Raw genomic sequence first — 21,966 nt, forward strand, 5'->3', positions numbered from 1 at the left:
TAAAAGCTCTGCTGCTCTCATGCTGCACATGATCCTTTCTTAACAGAAATTGCTTCAGCGATTCTCTTCACTTTGACTACTTTCAGCCTTATTCTGTTTCATTCTATCATGATGTAGGAGTTTAATACTTTAGCTTATCCATCATCATTATTTCTGTAGGTGTGCATATGATGTAATAAAAACCTCAACTCCCATGATTCCACACTCAGTCATGTCTTTGTTTGTTGTGAATAAACACCCTCTAGTGGGAAAAATTTTATATTGTGTGCCCTTAATAGTAAATGCCACTTTAATATTTGCGTTTCAATGTGTTTAATAATTTTTGTTTCAATGCATATCTGTTTAAATATACAGTAGTTATCATTCAAAGTGAATCAATGTAATGTAAGGTATTTCTTTATTTAATGCCATGTCAGCAACCAAGGCTATTTTCATGGCAGGAACCTTTCAACAATAAATATATAATTTAAAATCAACAAACAAATGAATACATAAATTAAATAAGATTTTTAGTGTTGATCCATGATAAAAATTCTAAAATCTTTTCTGGTTTCACTTCGTTAAATATGTCCATAAGAGTTCATTTATTAAATAAGTCTTCTGGAATACAAAGTGAATCAAAAATGTTTTTTAAAATTGTCCTAGGACAAGAATGGGTGTTGTTCAATAGTTTTAAGACAACTTTGATGGTAACAATCCACTTCAAATGTTGACTACAGTATATGCCTTTATGAATGACATTATATGTAAATGATTTGTTGTGTGTGAAATAAAATTAGTTTATTGTATGTAAATGTTTTATTTTGTACAATCAGTACATCAAAATGTAAAAATGCCAAGTATACGTCAAAGGATTATTTTTTCTCTCTCAATGCAATTTTGACCCAGTGCATCTTATAGCCAAGTGCAATTTATTTTATAGAAAACACAGCACACTTTTAGAAATGGAAAGCAAGGCATTCTGACCTCAGCTGCGGCATAGCCTGGATACAGCTCCACTCCTAGCTCTTCCGCCTGTTCCCCAAGCCAGCGTACAAAATGCCCCAAGCGAACAAGGTAGTTTCCATGGTTATTCATTGGAAGTCCTGTTCGTCACAAATTGCATGATGTGAATAACCCAGACATGAAAAAAGCTCTTATGGTTTGCGCAGGTTATAAAACCATTCAGTACATTCTGACAAAACAAGAACATTTATATACTTCTGAAGTCACTTCAGTCCTATTGTGTGCATTGTGAGCTCATCCTTATGCAACGGAAATAACCTACCTGGTAGTATTGGTACGGGAATGCGGTATTTTTCTGTCAAAATGGAAAACTTGTCCTCTGTAACTGGAGTGTTCAATGGTGCCTGTTGGACATAAATCAAGAAGCTCAGAAAATTCACATAAATAGAACCCAATACATCAAAAACAGGGGACAGAGTCTATTAGATATTATAATAAATATTTTTAAGTGCCCCATTTTACTATTTACATACAGTCAGATCCATAAATATTGGGACATCGACACAATTCTAACATATTTGGCTCTACACACCAACACAATTGATTTTAAATGAAACAAACAAGACGTGCTTTAACTGCAGACTGTCAGCTTTAACTTGAGGGTTTTTACATCAAAATCAGGTGAACGCTGACGGCAACAGATTCCAAATGCAAATAGCACACTTGAAAATACCTCTGGACCTTTTATCTGCTCATTGTCATTTTGATATTGAGGGAATAACACACATCCAGCCATAGAACAGCTTAGAAGCCAATTGTCCAATTACTTTTGGACCCTTAACAAGTGGGAGGCACATATGCAAACTGTTGTAATTCCTACAGCGTTCACCTGATTTGGATATAAATACAATAAAATTAAAGCAAAGCAATGGATATGTTTTATTTTAAATCCATTGTGTTGGTGTATAGAGCCAAAAATGTTGTGTCGATGTCCCAATATTTATAGAGCTAGCTGTATATTAGTTTTATTGTAGGATGCAATTTAGCTGTTAGTGAATGACAAACATAATCAAAGCTTTAATAATCAACTTGCTTTTGATGTGATAATCACAATAGACTGGGTCACCTGACCAATCAGAGCAGAGCAGGCTCTCAGAAAGGTAACGTTTAGAGGAGTATTGATATTGTGAGAAAAGAGCTGATGCTGCGATGGATATTATGAGAAAATTAAAGTGTCAGAAGTATTAGCCCCCTCTGTCAAGTTTTAATTCTTTTATTTTATTTTTTTTACCTTTTTTCCACACATTTCTTCAACACATTTCTAAACATAATAGTTTTAATAACTAATGTCTAATAACTGATTTTGTTTATCTTTACCTTAATGACAGTACATAATATGTGACTAGATATTTTTCAAGATACTAGTATTCAGCTTAAAGTGACATTTAAAGGCAGGGGTCGTCAATCTTGGTCCTGGAGGGCCGGTGTCCCTGCAGGGTTTAGCTCCAACTTGCCTCAACACACCAGCCTGGATGTTTCAAGTATACCTAGTAAGACCTTGAGTAGTTTGTTCAGGTGTGTTTGATTAGAGTTGGAGCTAAAATCTGTAGGGCACCGGCCCTCCAGGAACAAGTTTGGTGAGCCCTGTTTAAAGGCTTAACTAGGGTAATTAGGTTGACTAGGCAAGTCATTGTATAACAACAGTTTGTAGCCAATCAAAAATATGTATTGCTAAAGGGGGTGTAATAATATTGACCTTAAAACAGTTATTAAATCTGCTTTAATTATAGCAAAAAATAAAACAAACAAGATTTTCTGCAGAATAAACAAATATTATAGGAAATACTGTGAAAAATTTCTTGCTCTGCTAAACATCATTTGGGAAATATTTTGAAAAAGAAAATTCATAGGAGGGCGAATAACTCTGACTTCAACTTTAAATAAATCTATTGTAGGTTTACAAAAAACATGTGGGCTCTTTAATAAAATGTCAGCAGAGAATGCATTTGTACCCCTCTCTCCTTCCAGTCTGGAATGAGCTCGTTAAGTGCGGTGGGCTCCAGACAGGCTCCAGACAGTGTGTGAGCTCCGATCTGAGATGCCTTTTCCACCACACAAACCCGCAGCTCCTTCTCATGCTGATTGGCCAGCTGCTTCAGCCGGATTGCAGCTGATAGGCCGGCTGGACCACCACCAATAATGACAACGTCTGCCTCATCAGCGAAGCGTTCCATTTCTACCCCTGAAAACATTCAATTATAATTCAACTTCATTTGTCATGCAGTTCACAATAATTATTGTTACAAAGCAGCTTAACAAAAGGTGCACATTATTGCATTACAATCAATGTTAGAAAAGTTAAATTTATTAGTTAACATAACTTCATTAGTTGCTAATAATTTTAACTAATTAACTAGAACCTAAAAGCTTTTCAAGAGTTCACACTTAGCTGATAATCAAAAAAGCGTATTTGGCATATAATATCCTCAAGCCCGGGGCTCCCTCCCGTTAGAAGGACGAGAGGGGAGTTTGAGGTCAGGTAGGTCTCGAGAACTCCCCTGCTTGTCACCCTGAGAAGTGTGAACTAAGGTTGTATTGGGTGATAATTTGTTTTAGTCGATTGGCTATGGTTTATGTTTTTGGACGGTGGGAGGACACCGGGGAACCCGGGGGAAACCCACGCGAACACGGGGAGAACATGCAAACTCCGCACAGAAACACCGACCGGCCCGAAGGTTGGACCGGCGGTGTTCTTGCTGTGAGGCAACAGTGCTACCCACTGGGCCACCGTGTCGCCCGATCAGAAAAAGGAGGTGGATGAAGGGGTGGAAAGGGGGGGAGCTTCAAGACGAAGATAACTGGAGTGAAAAACTCAGGTTATTTATAATGCTTCCGTAATCATCTAATAGGGCTGATTACGGGGCTAATAAGGAGCCAGCCATGTTGATTATAAGCATGTGATCCTCTCGAAATTAGTTTATGAATAAACCACACTTAATACTTAAAAGGTATTATATATAAACTTAGATAATCCAGTTATATATCACATAGGTGATGTCTATATGCACATGTTTAATGAAGTATATTTGTGTATAAAGTTTATGTAATAACAATAATAGCAATAATAATAATAATAATAATAATAATAATAATAATAATAATAATAATAATTCCTTACATTTATATAGTGCTTTTCTGGACATTCAAAGCTCTTTACACATTTTTGGTTGGGAATCTCCTCATTCACCACCAGTTTGCAGCACCATGATGGACAGAGGCCAGGATGCCGGGGTTAAAACCCTACTCTTTTCAAAGGACATCCTGGAATTCTTATTGACCACAGAGTCTCTCATGCGAAAGAATGCGCTCACTGAGCCGTATAGTCGTCTCATCCGAAACTCTGAGCAGTATAGAGTCCCCATCAATATACTGGGGCGTTAGGACCCACAAAGACCACAAGTTGAGCACTCCTTGCTGGTCTCACTAACATCACTTCTGGCTGCAACCTAGCTTTCCCATGTGGTCTCCCATCCAGGTACTGACCGGACTAGCTTTAGTGGGCAACCATGTGAGAGTTAGCTGTTGGCTGTGTTGTCCTCATGACAATTAGGGCTGAACAACATATCGCTTGAGCATCGATACCTTAATGTGTGGATTATTTATTAAAGAATAAAATATAAAGATATATTTATATTTTTGTATTATGTATACAATAATGACCATGCTATTTTACATTGCTCAATTTCTCTATTGTTAGACTCAGAGTTAAGATAAAGTATGGAGCACAGTTTATTTAACTTTTATATTTGCTCTGTCATTTTTTTATAAGTGCTTGTGATTTATTATATTTTATGCAGATGTGCTGCATAGAAAAAGACTTGATCATCCCAGTAGATCTAAATCAACGCAATATTTCCAAACCGAGCTAATTAAAGGGTCACAAAACACCAAAACACATTTTTTGAGCTGTTGACAGTCATATATGTGCCCCACGCCGCTATAAACACTATTAGGACACATATTTCACGAAAAAGTAAAAAATTGGTTGTTTTTGTGTTATTTTGAGCAAATTCGTTGTTCCGGTTTGAAGCTGCGTCACGGCGATTGGATCCTTGAGTGTATTCCAGCGTGGAGACTGGATGTCTGTACCTGCGAGGGCATCGTGATGTCTCTGAGTGTGCAGCATTTATTCATGAGAAAGACTTGGTTTAAACCAATCAGCGTGCTCATTTGTGAATGAGTTGCAACTTCATTAATATGCAGGATAGATTTAAAGACCCCTTGGTTTTACCCATTACAGTGTTCAGACAGTAGAGAGACGCCACGTTGTGTTGCCAAAACAAGTGGAAGAACAAGAATCTGGAGACATGGGTTGTCAGTGTTGCGTTTATTAATGTGATGCAACGAAGAGTTTTCTTTTCATTTTCGCACTATGAGAGCGCAGCTGGACTCACGTGTGGATTAGTGCACGTGACAGAAATGCCCTTGTAAGGAACATTTACATTTTACACGAGAGCTTTTCACATCTGGAAATGGTAAAATCTGGATTTGCATGCATGAAATGTTCCTGAATGAAAGTGAAAGTGTCAAACTGCAGTTAAAGTCGACAAATTAAGAATTTGGCAAATAATTGGATTACTGATGTCCATGTAAACACAGTCACTGTCTTTATACCCTGCGTCTGTGTTTTGTTTTGCCTCTGTGAAAATCAGCATATGCCCAAACAGAAACTCCCATTTTTATGCAAACTCTTCCCTCTTTCCCTCCCCTGACACTCCCACCTAAACCGAGCTGGACACACCCACTTTCCTGACTTTTTCCAAACTAGAGGTGTGAAAAGACCCTGCTGAAACAGGGGGATTTCGTGACCCTTTAAATTATCAGGCAAATTTATATTTCCATTTCTATATAAATCGCAGTAAAACAAAATATGCATTGTCAGATTAGTCTAATATCATGCAGCCCAAATGACAACAGACAATCACAATCAGTATCATCTAACTAACTAGACACTAAATACAAGCAATGTTTATGGTCTAAAAATATAGTGATACTCTGGAGGCAAAGTTCAGTAAATGTCAACTCAGCTACCAAGAACTGAGATAATGAGAATCAATGCTGAGAATAATAACAGCCCAATAATCCATATTACAAGTGAAAAATACATCTGTCAAACTAAGGGTGAAATTACCAGAGTGTGACAGAAGTGTTTACAGGGACAAAATTAAAACATTTTAATTTAAAAAGTACTAAACAATATATAATATTTTATAGAATATTCAAACTTAATAAATGTTTATATAGATAATTAAAATGTTCTCATGTATGAGGAACAGGGTTTCTGCAGGTTTCTTCAAGTGAAATTAATAATTAAGACTTTTTAATACCATTTTCAGACCATTATAAATGAAATTTTAGACTTCTGCAGGGCTAAACTCTAAGGATTTTTTCTAATGGCTCGGTTATTTCTGTAAATCTTTTTTCATATTAATGTAAGATCATGTAAAGGGATGTGTTGCTTTAGTTTTCTTTCCCTGATTATGAAATTTAATATAGTGAATTTGCAGTAGAAACATCTGACAGCTGTTGTAAATTAGATCTCTTTGCAATTAAAAAGGTTTGAAATGGATTATTAGTGATTTGGGTTTCAGCCCGATTGGGTAATTTTTAATTGGACATAGGAAAATATAGACCTTCAACCCAACCCGACTTTTTAAGGCCTACATTTTTTAAAAATTTTTTTAATTGAAGACATTTTAATATTTTTTAAGACTCTGTGGACACCCTGGGGGAAATCCCATTGTAACGTATGAAAACAGTTTTATTGGTCTTACTCACAGACAGGCTTAAAAAATAAACTTGCAGGCATGATGAAAATCATTTAATGCTATGTCAACAATACCAGTCATTTTATGGCAAAAACAATTCATGAATAACATAAAAACATAAAAACCACAAACAAATTAATACAAAAATAAGAATATTTCCGTTAATATATGATAAAACTATTTCTATTTTGTTCCTGGTGACACTTCATTTCATAAAAACGTCAAGAGAAAACTAGAAAACAAATACAATCAGCATCTTTGCATTAATTTTTTTTTTATATCTATAATATTTAGAGACAAATGTTTGTATTCTCTCATAAATGCTGTTTTTTCAACGTATAATAAACTCTGTCCCCATAAAGTCTTTGTACCCAGTGTTTACATTAAAAGAGGATCATGTGAACTGACCTTCCCATCGCGAGTCCTTGTCTCTGGGGTAAACTGTGTAATGTGTGGTAATCCGTGGCACAGAGGAGAACCAGCGTGTGGAGTAAATCTGAGGAGCAACATGCTCTGCTTTAACCACCTTCAGTGCATGTATACACCTCCGTGCTGTGAAAACACAATAAAGGAAACATACAGATCAAGTACATAGCAGATCAATCCCATACAGATACACATTAACAGCACATCTTACTACATCACATAGTATAGCATTACAAACACAAGTTGGGTCACAAATGGCGAGAGGGGTCTGGATGCAGATCTAGTGCAGTGCAATCTGAGCTGCATCCAATGCTTTTTAATGCGCTCACCTAACCCCACCCCTAACCCGTCACCGTGACGTCACTCACTCCATTGAGTGCATTGCATCGCTGAGTGTTTTCACTGAGAAATGCGTAAAAATATTACATTTTCAAAGGGGGTGTATTTATTTATCCTGTGCACTGTGTATACATTTATTATTGTGATTGTTCTCTGAACGTTTTCGTGAATACTTTAAATCAGTGGTTCTTAAACTTTTTTCATCAAGTACCACCTCAGAAAACAATGGGGTATATGCCGAAGCATGCTAATAGGACTTTTAATTTGCCAGTAACCTGGGTTAAGCGCTTCCGGCGAAGTGAATGCCAATGCAAAATCTGGTGCGTTTAAGGTCTGTTTTCTTTAAAAATCAGCAATCTCCACTAGCTGAGTGATATCCGATTTAAAGTGGGTCTCAGATTGTACAAGAAGCACTGCATTACATTACATTTTCCCCACCATATCTTTATAATACAAGCATTTATTTTACCCCAGTATATTCAATGGAGCTTCTACGTTAGTCTGCCGATTCTGACAGGCGCATGCGAGTAAACGGCTTTTTGTCTCATTTTACGCTTGAGCAACTAAATAAATGCTAAAGTTTATTTAACTGAATGTATTTTAATGACATTACAACATCGATGCTGTATAAGGAACCGTATAAAATGGAAAAAAGTTCACAATAACAGGTCACCGGAAGTGTATTAGCATGTGAACAGCACTAGCTCGGCATATACCCTATTGTCTTTCCAAGTACCACCATACAGAGCAATATTGAAATAGTTAATAGATTAATTCCTACTATTAAGAATATTTATTATTGTAAGTCACTTTAAACATAATAAATAGTCTGAACATTAACACTGTACTGTGCTTATTTGTAAAAAAAAAAAAAAAATAATAATAATAATAATAATTCTTAAAAACGTCAACATTTAAATTAAAATGTTCTTTTAAAAGTTTAAAAATGTAGGTTACTGTTCTTAAATAATCCTCTACTTAAAAGTATTAACATAAAGTAGCCACCTGGAATAGTTAGAAACACCTGGAAATGTTGCCTGGATCTCAGAAATATAGGCTATATGTCATCATATATTTATATACAAGTCATTTTTGTTAAATTTTGAAATATATGTAGCATGTACACATGACATATTTGATTCCTCCGCCTACCACTAGAAGGAAACCTGCGTACCACTAGTGGTACACGTACCACAGTTTGAGAACCACTGCTTTAAATAAATCATAAAAAAGGTTAGCACACAGCCTTTTTTGCTCATGTATACCAAGAATAACAATATTAGTGGATGAGGGCACAGTTTAATGTCCATTGTGCACGTAAAGTTGATCAACTCAATGGATCAACACTATACCGCAGGTGGGCGAGGCAGTGGCACAGTAGGAAGTGCTGTCGCCTCACAGCAAGAAGGTTGCTGGGTTGCTGGTTCGAATCTCGGCTCAGTTGGCGTTTCTGTGTGGAGTTTGCATGTTCTCCCTGCCTTCGCGTGCGTTTCCTCCGGGTGCTCCGGTTTCCCCCACAGTCCAAAGACATGCAGTACAGGTGAATTGGGTAGGCTTAATTGTCCGTAGTCTATGAGTGTGTGTTTAAATGTGTGCGTGGATGTTTCCCAGAGATGGGTTGCGGCTGGAAGGGCATCCGCTGCGTAAAAACTTGCTGGATAAGTTGGCGGTTCATTCCGCTGTGGCGACCCTGGATTAATTAAGGGACTAAGCTGTCAAGAAAATGAATGAATGAATGTATACCGCAGGTTATGCTGTTACAAAATCCTTCTTTAAGTAACAGGTCAGCTAAGGTGATCTAAAATAAGAAGACTGACTGGCAAGCTTGTTTGGTTGCTTTCAGTAGGCCTCATGAATACATTTAAAACACGAAGGAATTACTAAAAAGTCTACTTCTCAGACATAAGGACACACACTCTGACATTGAGGTAAAGTTGATTTAAAGTCGCACATTCGTTCGTTTTTAACAGTGACAACTTGTGATAGGCAACCCTAAATATTATTCGGTCTGAAATCACCCATAATATATGACTTAAAAACAAATAGAGGTAAAGTTGGTTTTATATTCGCACATTTGTTCATTTAGCAGTCTCTATATTGTTTACCATGTTACGTTGAATATTCGATGGGAATTAGCATGCAAGTATGACTTCAAAACAATTCACTGTGAATAATGCTGTACTTTGATAATCATTTGCTGCTAGTATGATTTGCCTATTTAAAATTTGCAAAGAATACTTTTCTGAAACTATATCATTAAGGAGAATGTCTGAATATCCAAATATAAAACCAGCTTTGCCTCCATTAAAAACAACATTAGCACTATTTAATCGACTGCACAATGTTGTACTTTGATAGTCATTGACTAACATGATTTCCCAATTTAGAATTAGCCAAGTATACTTTTCTGAAACGATATTAGGGAGAAAGTCCGAATATGCGAATACAAAACCAACCTCACCTCAACAACTCTGACCCATATCCGAGTGACCTTTGCCCTACTTTCCCTGAGTGTTGAACAGCTGCTTCTGTTAGTTATCAAACTGACAAAACAAAGCGTTTAGAACACAAAACATGACATGCCCCGTGTATAAACGGATAATAACCGCTTAATAGGAGCGTTAACACGCTCTCGGCTGTACAGAATCAGAGGTTTGCTTGGTTTTGTTAGCGTTCAGGCTAACTTGCTCGACAGTGAAGCGCAACAGTGAGTTACCTTGGAGGGTATATCTACTTGCTGGCAACATTTGTGGAGCTGTATGTGCCGCTGTGGCTCGGCTCAACTCTTCGGCTGGTTTTCCAGGTTGAATGCGGACAAACACTTCTCACCTCTGTTTACCCTGTTACAGAAGAAGTGTCATAACACAACTCGAGCAGCGCGTCTGTGTTGGCGCAGCCCAACATGACGTCAGAGGACGCGCCGGAAATAGGAGATGGAGACGCAGATCATGAGCACATGTGGATTTTTAAAAAGATATTTATAATAAACAAATTGAAAAAAGATTAAGAAAAAACGAAAGACATAAAAGTGCACTAAATGGTTTTGCACTTATAAGGGTTATTTTATGTAAGATTTCTTACACAAAGCTACACAAAAATCTCAGCTTACATTATAAAGGCTGCATCCAGATACTATTGAAAATAAAGTCCACGAGTGAAGAGGCTCCAAGTGGCAGTCTCCAAATTTAAACCATGAATAGTGCTGTAGTCTTGTGCAGTAAACATTGCCCACCATTCTCATTAAGTAAGGTTAATATTAATATAAAAAATAATATGGTTGTTAGACTGTTGCACTGTTGTCAATAAGCTTGTTTATATTGGTGCGTGTGGACCGTTATGTGCAATGTTTGTATGTTGATAGCCACCTCCAAGGATAGTGGGGGTCACAAGTCACTGGAATTGTTATTTTGGGGGTCGCGAGCTGAAAAGTTTGGGAACCCCTGAATTAGAGGCTGGCTATATTCACACACTGTTGGCACAACTTTAATGTGATATTTCTTTGGTGTTTAAACTATCTGTCATTATTTACTTACAGGTGTCATATTAGGTGATGCTGAAATCAACTTTATATAGTTTTCCATGTCTTTAAAAAAAGAAAACACAAAGACTGGAGAAATTAAATGACAGAATGAATAAAATAAAACAATAAAATAGGAAGTGAAAATATAAAAATGTAATAATGAAAATAAGCAAACCTTTACATTAAACGAAATAAAATGAATGTAAATTAAATGTTAACATTAGAAACAATACAAATATAAACAATGAAATGAAATACAATTATCAACAGAAATTAAATAAAATATTATAAAAATAAAAAACTGAAAAAAAATAATTAAGTTGAATTAGGGATTGAATTAATTTAATGAATTATAAATGTATTAAATAAAATTAAAGAAATTATCATTCATTCGTTTTCTTTTCGGCGTAGAACTTTATTAACCAGGGGTCACCACAGTGGAATGAACCACCTAAAATAAAATGTAATACATATTTATTATAGAAATTTAGTTTCCACTTTCACCAAGTCTGTGTTCGTCTCCATAGAGAGGCAGACCTGAAACACGGTCAAGATTTTCCAGGGCAGACTCAGATTGACCTATTTACAAGCCAATTTTGCAGCCTGTGCATCTGGTTAATCTGGTTTATATTAGCCCTGCAGAATCAGGCTTGCTGCAGAAAGTGCTTAATTATTACTTTCAAATGTGTTTATTTGTCAAAGAGACTGTCTCATGTGTTCAGTGCGTGTGATGCTTGCTTTCTTTCACATTTCATTTAAGTAAATTATATTATCAAGCCTTGTGTTTACTTCAAGAACTGCATCACAAGACTGAAATATGTTGGTCACACTTTATTTTGATGCTTTGTTTGTTGAATTTAAGTTACATTACATCTACATGCCAACTAATTCTCATTAGATTATAAGTAGACTGTCAGGTTGGGGCTAGTGTAAGTTGACATGTACTTGAAAAGTACAGGAGCAGTATTAGATATTAAGCTATTACAGATATTAAGCAGACAGTCTACTAATATTAAAATGGACCATCAAAATAAAGTGTTACTCATAAGTTAGGTTAAATTTAAAGGGGACCTATTATGCCCTTTTTACAATATGTAAATAATAATTCTATGATGTCTCTAGAGCAGGGGTGTCAAAACTCGGTCCTGGAGGGCCGGTGTCCTGCAGAGTTTAGCTCCAACTTGCCTCAACACACCTGCAAGGATGTTTCTAGAAAGCCTAGTAAGAGCTTGATTAGCTAACCCAGGTGTGTTTGATTGGAGTTAGAACTAAACTTTTTAGGACACCGACCCCCCTGGACAGAGTTGCCTGGCCTAGGGAGTAGGAATTATTGTCACTCTTTGGTCATTTTAGGAGCAAGATGCTAATAGTCTAATCCAATTCAATTATTTATGCTAAACTAAGCTAAGCTAAAGGTGCTCCTGTCATGATCATCCGCGATCTAACCAACAGAGGTCGCTGCTAAACAGTCCCTTTCACATGAACAAATCCACCACATTATGGACTACATATTCAGTCATGCAGCACACACACACCTGCTCCAAGTCTCCTCTGATTACACTCTCACAGCTGATGCTGCTCAATGTCTGATTACACACACATATTCGGCTCACTTTGAGACACTCATGGCTAAGTCTTGTTATCCGTTTAGTGACATTACAACACGTTTCCCTTTGTCTTGCATGTTTTGAACCTTTGCTTTGTTTGATCATTCCTGTATGCTGCCTGCCTACGACTCTGGATTGCCCTCACACATCTGTTTGCTCTTGTGTTGATCTTGCTTGCCTGACCATCCTGTTAATGAAACTCTGCATTTGGATCCTCACTCCTGTTGTCAGTGTCACAAAGTGAGCCGGATATATGTGTGTAATCAGTCATGGAGCAGCATCAGCTGTAAAAGTGTAACCAGAGGAGACTCGGAGCAGGTGTGTGTGCTGCATGACTGAATATGTAGTCCATAACATGATGGATTTGTAGTTCATGTGAAAGGAAGTGTTTACCAGCGACCTCAGGTGGTTAGATTGCTGGTGATCATGACAGCTCCCGCCAGATCTGGCGATCATTTTAACTGTATTCTCAGAAATAAAGGTACACCCGCTGTCACTGGGGTGGTACCTTTTCAAAAGGTACACATTTGTGCTTGAAGGGTTTATTGTGGTACCTCAAAGGTATGTATTAGTACCTACAAATTTTAGAATGAACACTTTTTTAAGTACTAATATGTACTCGAGGTATTAATATGGACCTTTTAGGTACAAGTCTGTACCTTTTCTAAAGGTACCACCCCAGAAAAAGCTCTGGTTTCTGAGAGTGTAGGGGAGATGTTAAATGAGCCCATTTAAAAAATAATTGTGTATGTTCCTTTAAAAATAACTAGTAGAACATTTAGTTACTTTTTTTAAAGTAGTAAACCAAGACTGTAATATATGACTTTTTATCATGTCCACTTTACAACATTGGCCCATTGTGAAAACGTACCCCTACATACATTTCTGGAGATGGCAAATTATGTAGCCAAAAAAACATATGGCTGCATTTTATCTTTAAAACGAATGCTACAGGGAGGTATAACGCAGTTGCTTTTCTTGCTTACTAGCTGACAACTTTCCTCCGTATGGACGGCTTTCCTACAATTACTAGTTTGTCCAGTAGCTTGCCACGTACATCGGCAAACTTTTGGTGTGGATTGGAGATGACCACGACGGCAGGTTCAAGTCTGGTGAAGAACAGTTCCAGAAAGCAGGTAAACAAAAACAAAAGCCAAAAAATAAAATAGACAAGAAAATAACAGGGTGAGAATGTGGTAAAATCTGAAAACGTGGTAAAAATCAGACGAGGGCTGTTCTGCTTTTAAATTGCTTTTGAAAACATTTGTAGTTAGATATGGGGAAGGAGGAGGGTGGGTCAGTCGATTAGTCAGTCAGTCGACAGCGGCCTCTGGTAGATTTATGGGAGAACGGCAAACGCGAATGGCACTCGCAAGAAAAATTTGAGTTCTCAAAAAGTGTCAACAGCGGCCTCTGGTGAGTTCGTGATAACAAAAACTACAAAAAAATGTAGCTCCAGGGACACATTTGGTGCTCTCCAGAAATGTATATAGGGGTACGTTTTAAAAATGAGCCTGGATTGGAACACAAACATAAGAGGCTGAGAAACAAAATACTAATTTCAGATGGCACTTAAGAGGGTTTTCGCATCTGAACTCTTTATGTCATCCTGGAACTAGATTTCTGCGGTGTGGACATTCATCTAACATAGTAACCTTTGAAACATGAGCATGACCTAAACTGTAGATCACTGTAAGCATCAGGTTGCTTTCTGTAAAGTTGCTTTTGATATGATAGCTATCTTGAAAAGCACTATATACAAACTGAATATAGAAAACACTGCATTCAAGTCAGGAGACTTTTTGAAAATGTAGTTTGCTTTTTAATGGACATCTTTACATTCATTAAATTAAGGTCAATGGCTGAACACAAAACAGTGAATCATTAAAATATCCTCTTAGCTTTTTGGTGGGCTGACAGTGTCAAAAACAATATTTGCAAATGACTGCAGATGTAAATGATGAGCGCTGTGAGAGCGACACTAATGCTGTTTTATTAATAGGCGACAGCTCTTTTAAATGTGTCCCCAAAGCAAAGTCATCCAACATAAAAGCCCAGCGCCTGAACAACTCATCCCGAGCACAAGCCCATGTCCTGCTCAAAGTGATAATTATTATATCAATGTCACAAACACCTCAGGCCACATTTCAAACTAAGATATATTATATATTATAATGCAAATAGAGGATATAATGAACAACACAGAACATATTTTAAGACCATACTTAAAAATAAAATGTGACATTTCTTTGATGACAAACAAACATTTCCTTTCTTAAATTCTCATAAATATAACACACTTTTTGTATTTTATTCTTAACATTTTTACATTTTTAGTTCATTAATGTTCTTGTGTATATAAATCATTTTAGCAGTTTGTAATTTCTATTTTCTCAAAATTTTTACCTATTAAAGGGTACCTATGATGAAAATCGACTTTTGTAAGCTGTTTGGACAGAACTTGTGTGGATACAGTGTTCCACTGTCATATTGGAGTGATATAAACTCAACAAGTTTTTTAAAAATTTCCTGATGTTAAAATAGGATCCATATCCCAGTGATTTTGAGGCCCAGCACAACGTGATGTAGGACTGTGGTTTTCCCCGCCCACCGATTGATTGACAGGCGCCATTTTTCTATAAAAACATGTACGCACATGTCCACAAAACAAAGTGGGTGGGTGGGTCAATCTATGCTTTTAAAAAACACTATCGGTTGGGGGATGTGGGTGGGCAGATCAACCTTTGTTTTTTTAAAAACACTTATATGTTGGGGGAAGTGGGTGGGTGGGTCAATCTATGCTTTTGAAAAAAACTATTGGTTGGGGGAAGTGGGTGGGGGGTCAATCTATGCTCTTGAAAACACTATCGATTGAGGAAGTGGGTGGGCGGGTCAATCGGTGCTTTTGAAAACACTATGAATTGGGGGAAGTGGGTGGGTGGGTCGATCTGTACTTTTGAAAACACTATGGGTTGGGGGAGGTGGGTGGCCGGTTCAATCTGTGCTTTGGAAAACACTATCAGTTGGGTTTAGGGAAGGAGGAAGGTGGGTCAGTCGATCGGTCATTCAGCCAGTCAGTCAACAGTGGCCTCTGGTGGATTTTATGGGAGAATAGCAGGCGTGAATGGCACTCACAAGAGAAATTTGAGAGCTCAAAAAGCGTAAACAGCAGCCTCTGATGGATCCAATATAAAATCAAATATATGAAAAATTTAATTATACACGATTCACTGACTGGACTGTGTAACTAAAGTAAAAAAATCATACAGTATATATAACCACAGGTAAATAGTATTTCCATAAAATCTCCACTAAAATCCTTCTGATGATCCCAGAATTAACAAGTCAAAAGCCGAGCATGACGTGTTGTTCCCTGTGTGCTTATAGGAAAAAAGATAATTAAAATGACTGACAGATGTGCGCAATTAAAACACCAGAGCTCTGTCTGTCCAGCTCCTGCTGCTCACAGTATAAAGACGGAGATTTCCAGTGGAAACCCAACATCTGTCCAGAACGTGAATGATGCTTCAACCAGTTTGGCTAAGAAAAAATAACTCTGTACAATATATATATTTACATGTAATATACAACATGTACAAAGAGCAGCGGTGCTTTCCATGCTACACGTTTTCAGAAACACAGGTTAAACACTGACGAGCGGTACAAACACTAGAGATCATCAGTACAGCAAATAGGACCAAAGGGGGGGGGACATTTCACACAGACTGAGGACAAAAACACTGGAGGACATTTATTATTCAGTGGATGAAGACTCTGTGGACGAGATTCTCCCTGTAAACAAGCCTCATTTATTCAGTACAATCAGATGACCTGCACTCTGAATGTCCTGCTGGGGTCTGAAAGAGATGTTCTAGTCAGAAATGAAGATTCTGCCATCATTTACTGACTCTTGTGTTGATGATAAAGCTTTTAAGATGTTTTTTTTTCTGTGCAATGAAGATCAATGCGGTCAAATCTTTCAGTTTCTTCTTTGTGAGATTAGTGATATTTTACTTTTATTGATATTATACTTGAGGTGGCATGGTGGCTCAGTGGTTAGCACTGTCGCCTCATAGCAAGAAGGTTGCTGGTTCGAGTTCCAGCTGGGTCAGTTTGGATTTCTGTGTGGAGTTAGCATGTTGTTTTGCATGTGTATGAGTATGCGTGTGTGAATGAGTGTGTATGGGTGTTTCCCAGTACTGGGTTGTGGCTGAAAGGGCATTCGCTGTGTAAAAAATATGCCGGAATAGTTGGCGGTTCATTCCGCTGTGGTCACCCCTGATGAATGAAGTGACTAGGTCAAAGAAAAATGAATGAATGGTGTAATACTTTTAGTGTTGTTTTGAATAGTTTTGGTTGTGCGGTGGCACAATGGGTAGCGCTTTTGCCTCACAGCAAGAAGGTCACTGGTTTGAGCCTCGGCTGGGTCAGTTCTATGTGGAGTTTGCATGTTCTCCCCATTTTGGCGTGGGTTTTCTCCGGGTCCTCCGGATTCCTCCACAGTCCAAACACATGCACTATAGATGAATTGAATAAGCTTAATTGGCCGTAATGTGAATGTGTGCACATGAGAGTTTCCCAGTACTGGGTTGCAGCTGGTAGGGCATCCACTGTGTAAAACATATACTGGAATAGTTTGGCCTTACTAACAACACTTCCAACAGCAACCTAGTTTTCCCATGTGGTCTCCTATCCAGGTACTGACCAGGCTCATCCCTGCGTAGCTTCAGTCAGTACCCGGTCTTGGGCTGCAGGGTGATATGGCTGGCCTCAGTTCCAAGATATTTGGCGTTGGGGAATCCATCCTTTAGGGCGGGGCTATCAGTGTTTAAGGTGGGGGCTATTAGTGCCTTAGGGCGGGACTATCAGTGCTTTAGGGTGGGGCTATCAGTGCTTTAGGGTGGGGCTATCAATGCCTTAGGGCGGGGCTATCAGTGCTTCAGGGTGGGGCTTTCAGGGCATGTCTCATTTCTTCTTTGTATTCATCCATACGTCAATCTTCCTTTATTTTGTTAGCAACACCCATCGTTCAACAATCCAATTGGTTCGCAAAGAATGATATCATGCTCCGCCCTAACTTTTTTTTATCATTTTAAGTGAATGTACGTCACTATGGAAACAAAGCACAGTTTTAACCTCCATTTCATGACTTAAGATGCTGATGACTCTCAAAACCATCTAATGAAAAGGGTCCCTTGACTCCCTCCTGATCAGCAGCCCATCAGCTCTCCTGCACATAAACATCAACACACATTTAAAATAAAGCAGTATGTCCGATCTGAATGAAACCGTGTCTGTGAGGTGAAGGGGACGCCCTTCTGATGCCCTCACGTGCCGTTGGACGCCTCCACAGGCAGTAAGTGTGTGGTGTTGCAGATGTCAGATGGGTGCGAGCACAGGGTCTGGCTGTTTTCCTGCAGGGGCCACATCTCCTGCCAGGTGAAGGAGGGCAGATGCGGCGGCCGGCTGCTGAACAGGGGTCTCCTTTGTCTGTAGTTTGACCAGACCTGGAGAAGAGTCTCTTTAAAGGGCCTCGTGGTCAGTGTATACAGGATGGGGTTCAGAGCGCTGTTGATGGGCAGAATGAAGATGACCACCCATGAGCTGATGGTTCCTGAAGAGATAAACACATTATGCATTACATCGATCTGAACAGTTGAAGCCAGAATTATTAGCCATCCTGATTTATTATTAGTCCCCTGTATATTTGTTTGCCCCAATTTCTGTTTAATGGAAAGAAGAAGAAAAAAAAGATTAATTGATGCATCGTGATTCTTTTCCTAATGATTCTGAATCGATTCTCAAAAGTTTAGAATTGATTCTGTATTATATTTAGATTGCAATCAGTGCAAGTTGTGAGCTAGAAACATAGATATATACACTAGATATTGCATAGGGACCCTGAGCATGCATCAATAGCGCCGCCATATTTGTACAGTGCTCCCAGGAGAAGTGTCATTCAACCGCACTAGCCAAGACAGTGTTACTACCTGAAAATGCTGGACTTCAGCGATGTGTACGGGTGTAGTAACGAGCAAACAGAAAACAAAGCACAGAGGCAGAACATTACATAGGTGAGGTTTAGTTTTTTACGTGTTTGTATGTTATGAACTTTTGTGCTACACAGGTCACGTGATTGATGATAATACAGTCACTTACTGCATTCACCATAAGGCAAAGTAGCACCAACTCACACTAAATACCCGGCTTATACTAGTTTTGTTGAATAAAATCAGCAAACAATGCAAAAGAAATATGACAACATGATGCAACGTGAGAGAAACTAGTATTATTATCGGCTAGTGAAGAAGTCGTTCATAACGGAGAGTCATTTACAAACGAATCGCTCCCTCCGTCAGTATGAAAAGTGAAAGCAGGAGAGGAGGTGTGTTTCAGGACACCAATTAGATCAAAACTAACAAGGAGGATAGATAGTACATTTCCATACACACAAACACAAGCTTTTTGTCAGGAATGCCTGTGCGATCACTTATTAATCAATGTAGAAATGTAAAATATAATTTTTGTAATTTACAAAAAAAGAAATTAGCATACCGACCTCCGGGAAAACTCCCGATCAAAGATATATGTATATATGTGTAATTCTCTGGCTTTAGATGGCCACAGTCCTCCACTGCAGCTTGGTCCCGCATTCATTTCAAAGGAGCGCTACCCTGTACTAAAATGGCGGCTCTATTGACATTCCTTCCAATAGACAACAATAGGGTAGGCGACATCTAATGTATATATCTATGAGCTAGAAAAATAAAAATAATAAGCTTTGACAGGCGCATATACATATGGACAAACGTAAAGGGATAGTTCACCCAAAAATGAAAACTGACTTATTACTTACACTCAAGTAATTTAAAACCTTTATGATTTTCTTTATTCTGTGGAGGACGTATTGAAGAAAGCTGAAAACCATTTGCTTACATAGCAGTTGCTTTTTCCTACTATGGAAGTCAATGGTTACAGGTTTTTAAGCATTAATCAAAATATCTTTTGTGTTCAACAAAATAAAGAAAATCTTAACAGTTTGGAAACACTTGAGGTACAATAAATAATGAATAATTTATCATTTTGTATGAAATACTGCTTTATTAAAAAAGTTAAAGGTTTGGACCAAGTAAAGAGTGAATAAATGAGAAGAAGTTTTATTTTTGGGTGAACTATCCATTCACTTAACTCGGGAAATATAATTTCATGAAGAGGACATAACTATCTTTAAGTGAAATTACCCAAAAAGCACAAAAAACATTACTGAATGTTTCTGAATTTCATAAATATATTCAAAATAAAAAATCTTGTTCAAGACCGGTATAACTTTTTGCATAGACAAACATTTTTTTTTCTTTCTGATGAATCATGTGACACATTTAGGGGCCTATCATACACCCGGCGCAATTGTGGCGCAAGGCGCAACGCAATTGTTGTTTGCTAGTTTCAGCTCGGCGCAAGAGTCGTTTTGACGTTTTGCACCACGCTGTTTAAATAGCAAATGCATTTGCACTCATATGTGCGCCCATAGGCGTTCTGGTGTAAAAAAGGGAGGCGTGTTGAGGTGCATTGCTGGTGCGTTGCTATTTTGAGGAACTTAAATAGACCAGAACAAAGCAGGTCTAAAGTCCAGCACAGAGCGCGTTAGTTGTGCGCCTCGCTTACACACTGCTTAATACAGACAGGATGTAGAGCAATACACAAATATCTTTACAAATGAAAAAAAAAATATTAAGGATATAAATAGGATATGATAAGAATATATATAGGATATAAATATAAAGAATTAAAATATGACAACACATATTATTTTCTAGCCTACATAAATATTAAAACCATACTTTTATGTCTACTTCATTTCGGGAGGCTTTTTCAGTTTATTCATAACAATTTGCTTAGATTTGCCCACCTGTCAGGTTTTAGACCAGGGGTCTCAAACTTGCGGCCCGCGGGCCATTTGCGGCCCTCAGTGCAATATTTTGTGGCCCGCGCCGACCGCTGTACTCTGACAGAATCAGCGGAGCGGGGAGAGAGAGCGCTCCCCGCTCCGCTGATTCTATCCGTACACAGCGCGCTTGTCACTCAATGTGCGTTGTCGCGCGCGTTCTGATCAGCTGTGTTGTTGCGCGCGTACTCAAGAGCGGTGTTATCGCGCGCCTACTGAAGGGCGGGACCGAGAGTGTGTCGCGTCGCGGGGGCACTTTTGATCATTTTGGAAGGGCACTTTCTATGCAAGACTAAAAAGGGCACGTGCTCTGTACAGGTTGAGCCCTATGTATGCATGTGCCTGCCCTGCATCTTATATATATTGATATTATAGGTAGATACAGACTGGTACAGACTGATGTGACTGGAGTGGGGTGGGGGTGTTTTATTTATACATATATACGCCTTTTTTTTAGGTGAGGGAATGGAAGTTTTGAGTGAGTTCCCCCACTTTCTTCCCTAGGACTTCAATAAGTCAAAGTACAGGTCTAGACTTAATGATGATCATCTTCAAGCCATACTGAGGGTCTCAACTGCTTCCGCTCTAAAGCCAAATGTGGTTCAGATTTGTGAGAAGAAGCGCTGTCAAGTCTCTGGCAGCAAGGAGTAGGCAAAAGATGCCATGTTCAGAAGAACTGTTCATAATCTTCACTCAATGTTCTAATAATGTTCAGGACACTTCATGTTCAGAAGAAATAATTAAAACTGTTAATAATGACATTTGAGGACTTTTTTTGTGAAATCCCTTATGCGGCCCAGCCTCACCCAGACTTTGCCTCCTGCGGCCCCCAGGTAAATTGAGTTTGAAACCCCTGTTTTAGACCATATGGGGCACGGCATGTGTATTTGGATATAACTCAGGTTTTTGAGCACACTTCATTATTATTGTTCATTTATTCGATTGCTGGAAATTAGAACTGAATTTAGAAATAGTTTTGAAACAAATCTTTGCACTTAACAAACAAAATTAATTATGTATAGGCTAATGGATGTCTGTGCGTACAATGTTTCCCTATACACGAGAGTGAAAGTAAAGAATGAGGAGGTTCATCTTTCATTCTTGCGCTGCAGATGCTCTGCTTAACTGTTTTCTCGCTAGTGGAATGCTCAGTTTTTCCACTTACAAAGTCCGTCATGTAAATAGCAAATGCGCTATGGCGGGACGCAACTGACTCTTAAAGGGAATGGGAGATGAGACTCTAAATGGTTTATTCTCAAAACACACCTATAACTCATTAAGAAAATAAGCTCAACCCTTTTAGACCATGCGCCACGGCGCAAAGCGAATTTTTCGGCCCTTAAAATAGCAAAAGTG

The 21,966-nt window shown here is 38.2% G+C and overlaps 2 protein-coding genes across 7 annotated transcripts in view; both read right to left on the bottom strand.

Annotated features, from left to right (window-relative positions):
* The window catches only part of etfdh (electron transfer flavoprotein dehydrogenase), a 32,461-nt gene extending 22,037 nt beyond the window's left edge, over positions 1-10,424 (bottom strand). For 3 of the 4 annotated variants that reach the window (XR_012389486.1, XR_012389485.1, XR_012389487.1), the window contains exons 1-5: positions 10,255-10,424; positions 7,182-7,325; positions 2,958-3,187; positions 1,268-1,349; positions 967-1,085 (exon numbers count right to left, since the gene is read on the bottom strand). Coding sequence is in view for 1 of the 4 variants with exons in the window: in NM_001004598.1 (NP_001004598.1) it covers positions 967-1,085; positions 1,268-1,349; positions 2,958-3,187; positions 7,182-7,325; positions 10,255-10,285 (606 nt within the window). In the remaining 3 variants the exon portion in view is untranslated. 4 annotated transcript variants of the gene reach the window in all.
* A 6,224-nt stretch (positions 10,425-16,648) lies between these two features.
* rxfp1 (relaxin family peptide receptor 1) overlaps positions 16,649-21,966 on the bottom strand; it is a 215,024-nt gene continuing 209,706 nt past the window's right edge. For 2 of the 3 annotated variants that reach the window (XM_073921122.1, XM_073921120.1), the window contains 2 exons: positions 18,001-18,279; positions 16,649-17,895 (listed from right to left, as the gene is read on the bottom strand). In XM_073921122.1, coding sequence (XP_073777223.1) covers positions 17,876-17,895; positions 18,001-18,279 — 299 coding nt within the window. In that variant the 3' untranslated portion in view covers positions 16,649-17,875. Of the gene's footprint in view, positions 18,280-21,966 lie in introns of all 3 variants that reach the window. The other variant, NM_001431298.1, reaches the window with a different exon arrangement.

The sequence above is a fragment of the Danio rerio genome, chromosome 14, assembly GCF_049306965.1.
Source record: "Danio rerio strain Tuebingen ecotype United States chromosome 14, GRCz12tu, whole genome shotgun sequence".
In the NCBI taxonomy this organism is placed as follows: Eukaryota; Metazoa; Chordata; class Actinopteri; order Cypriniformes; family Danionidae; genus Danio; species Danio rerio.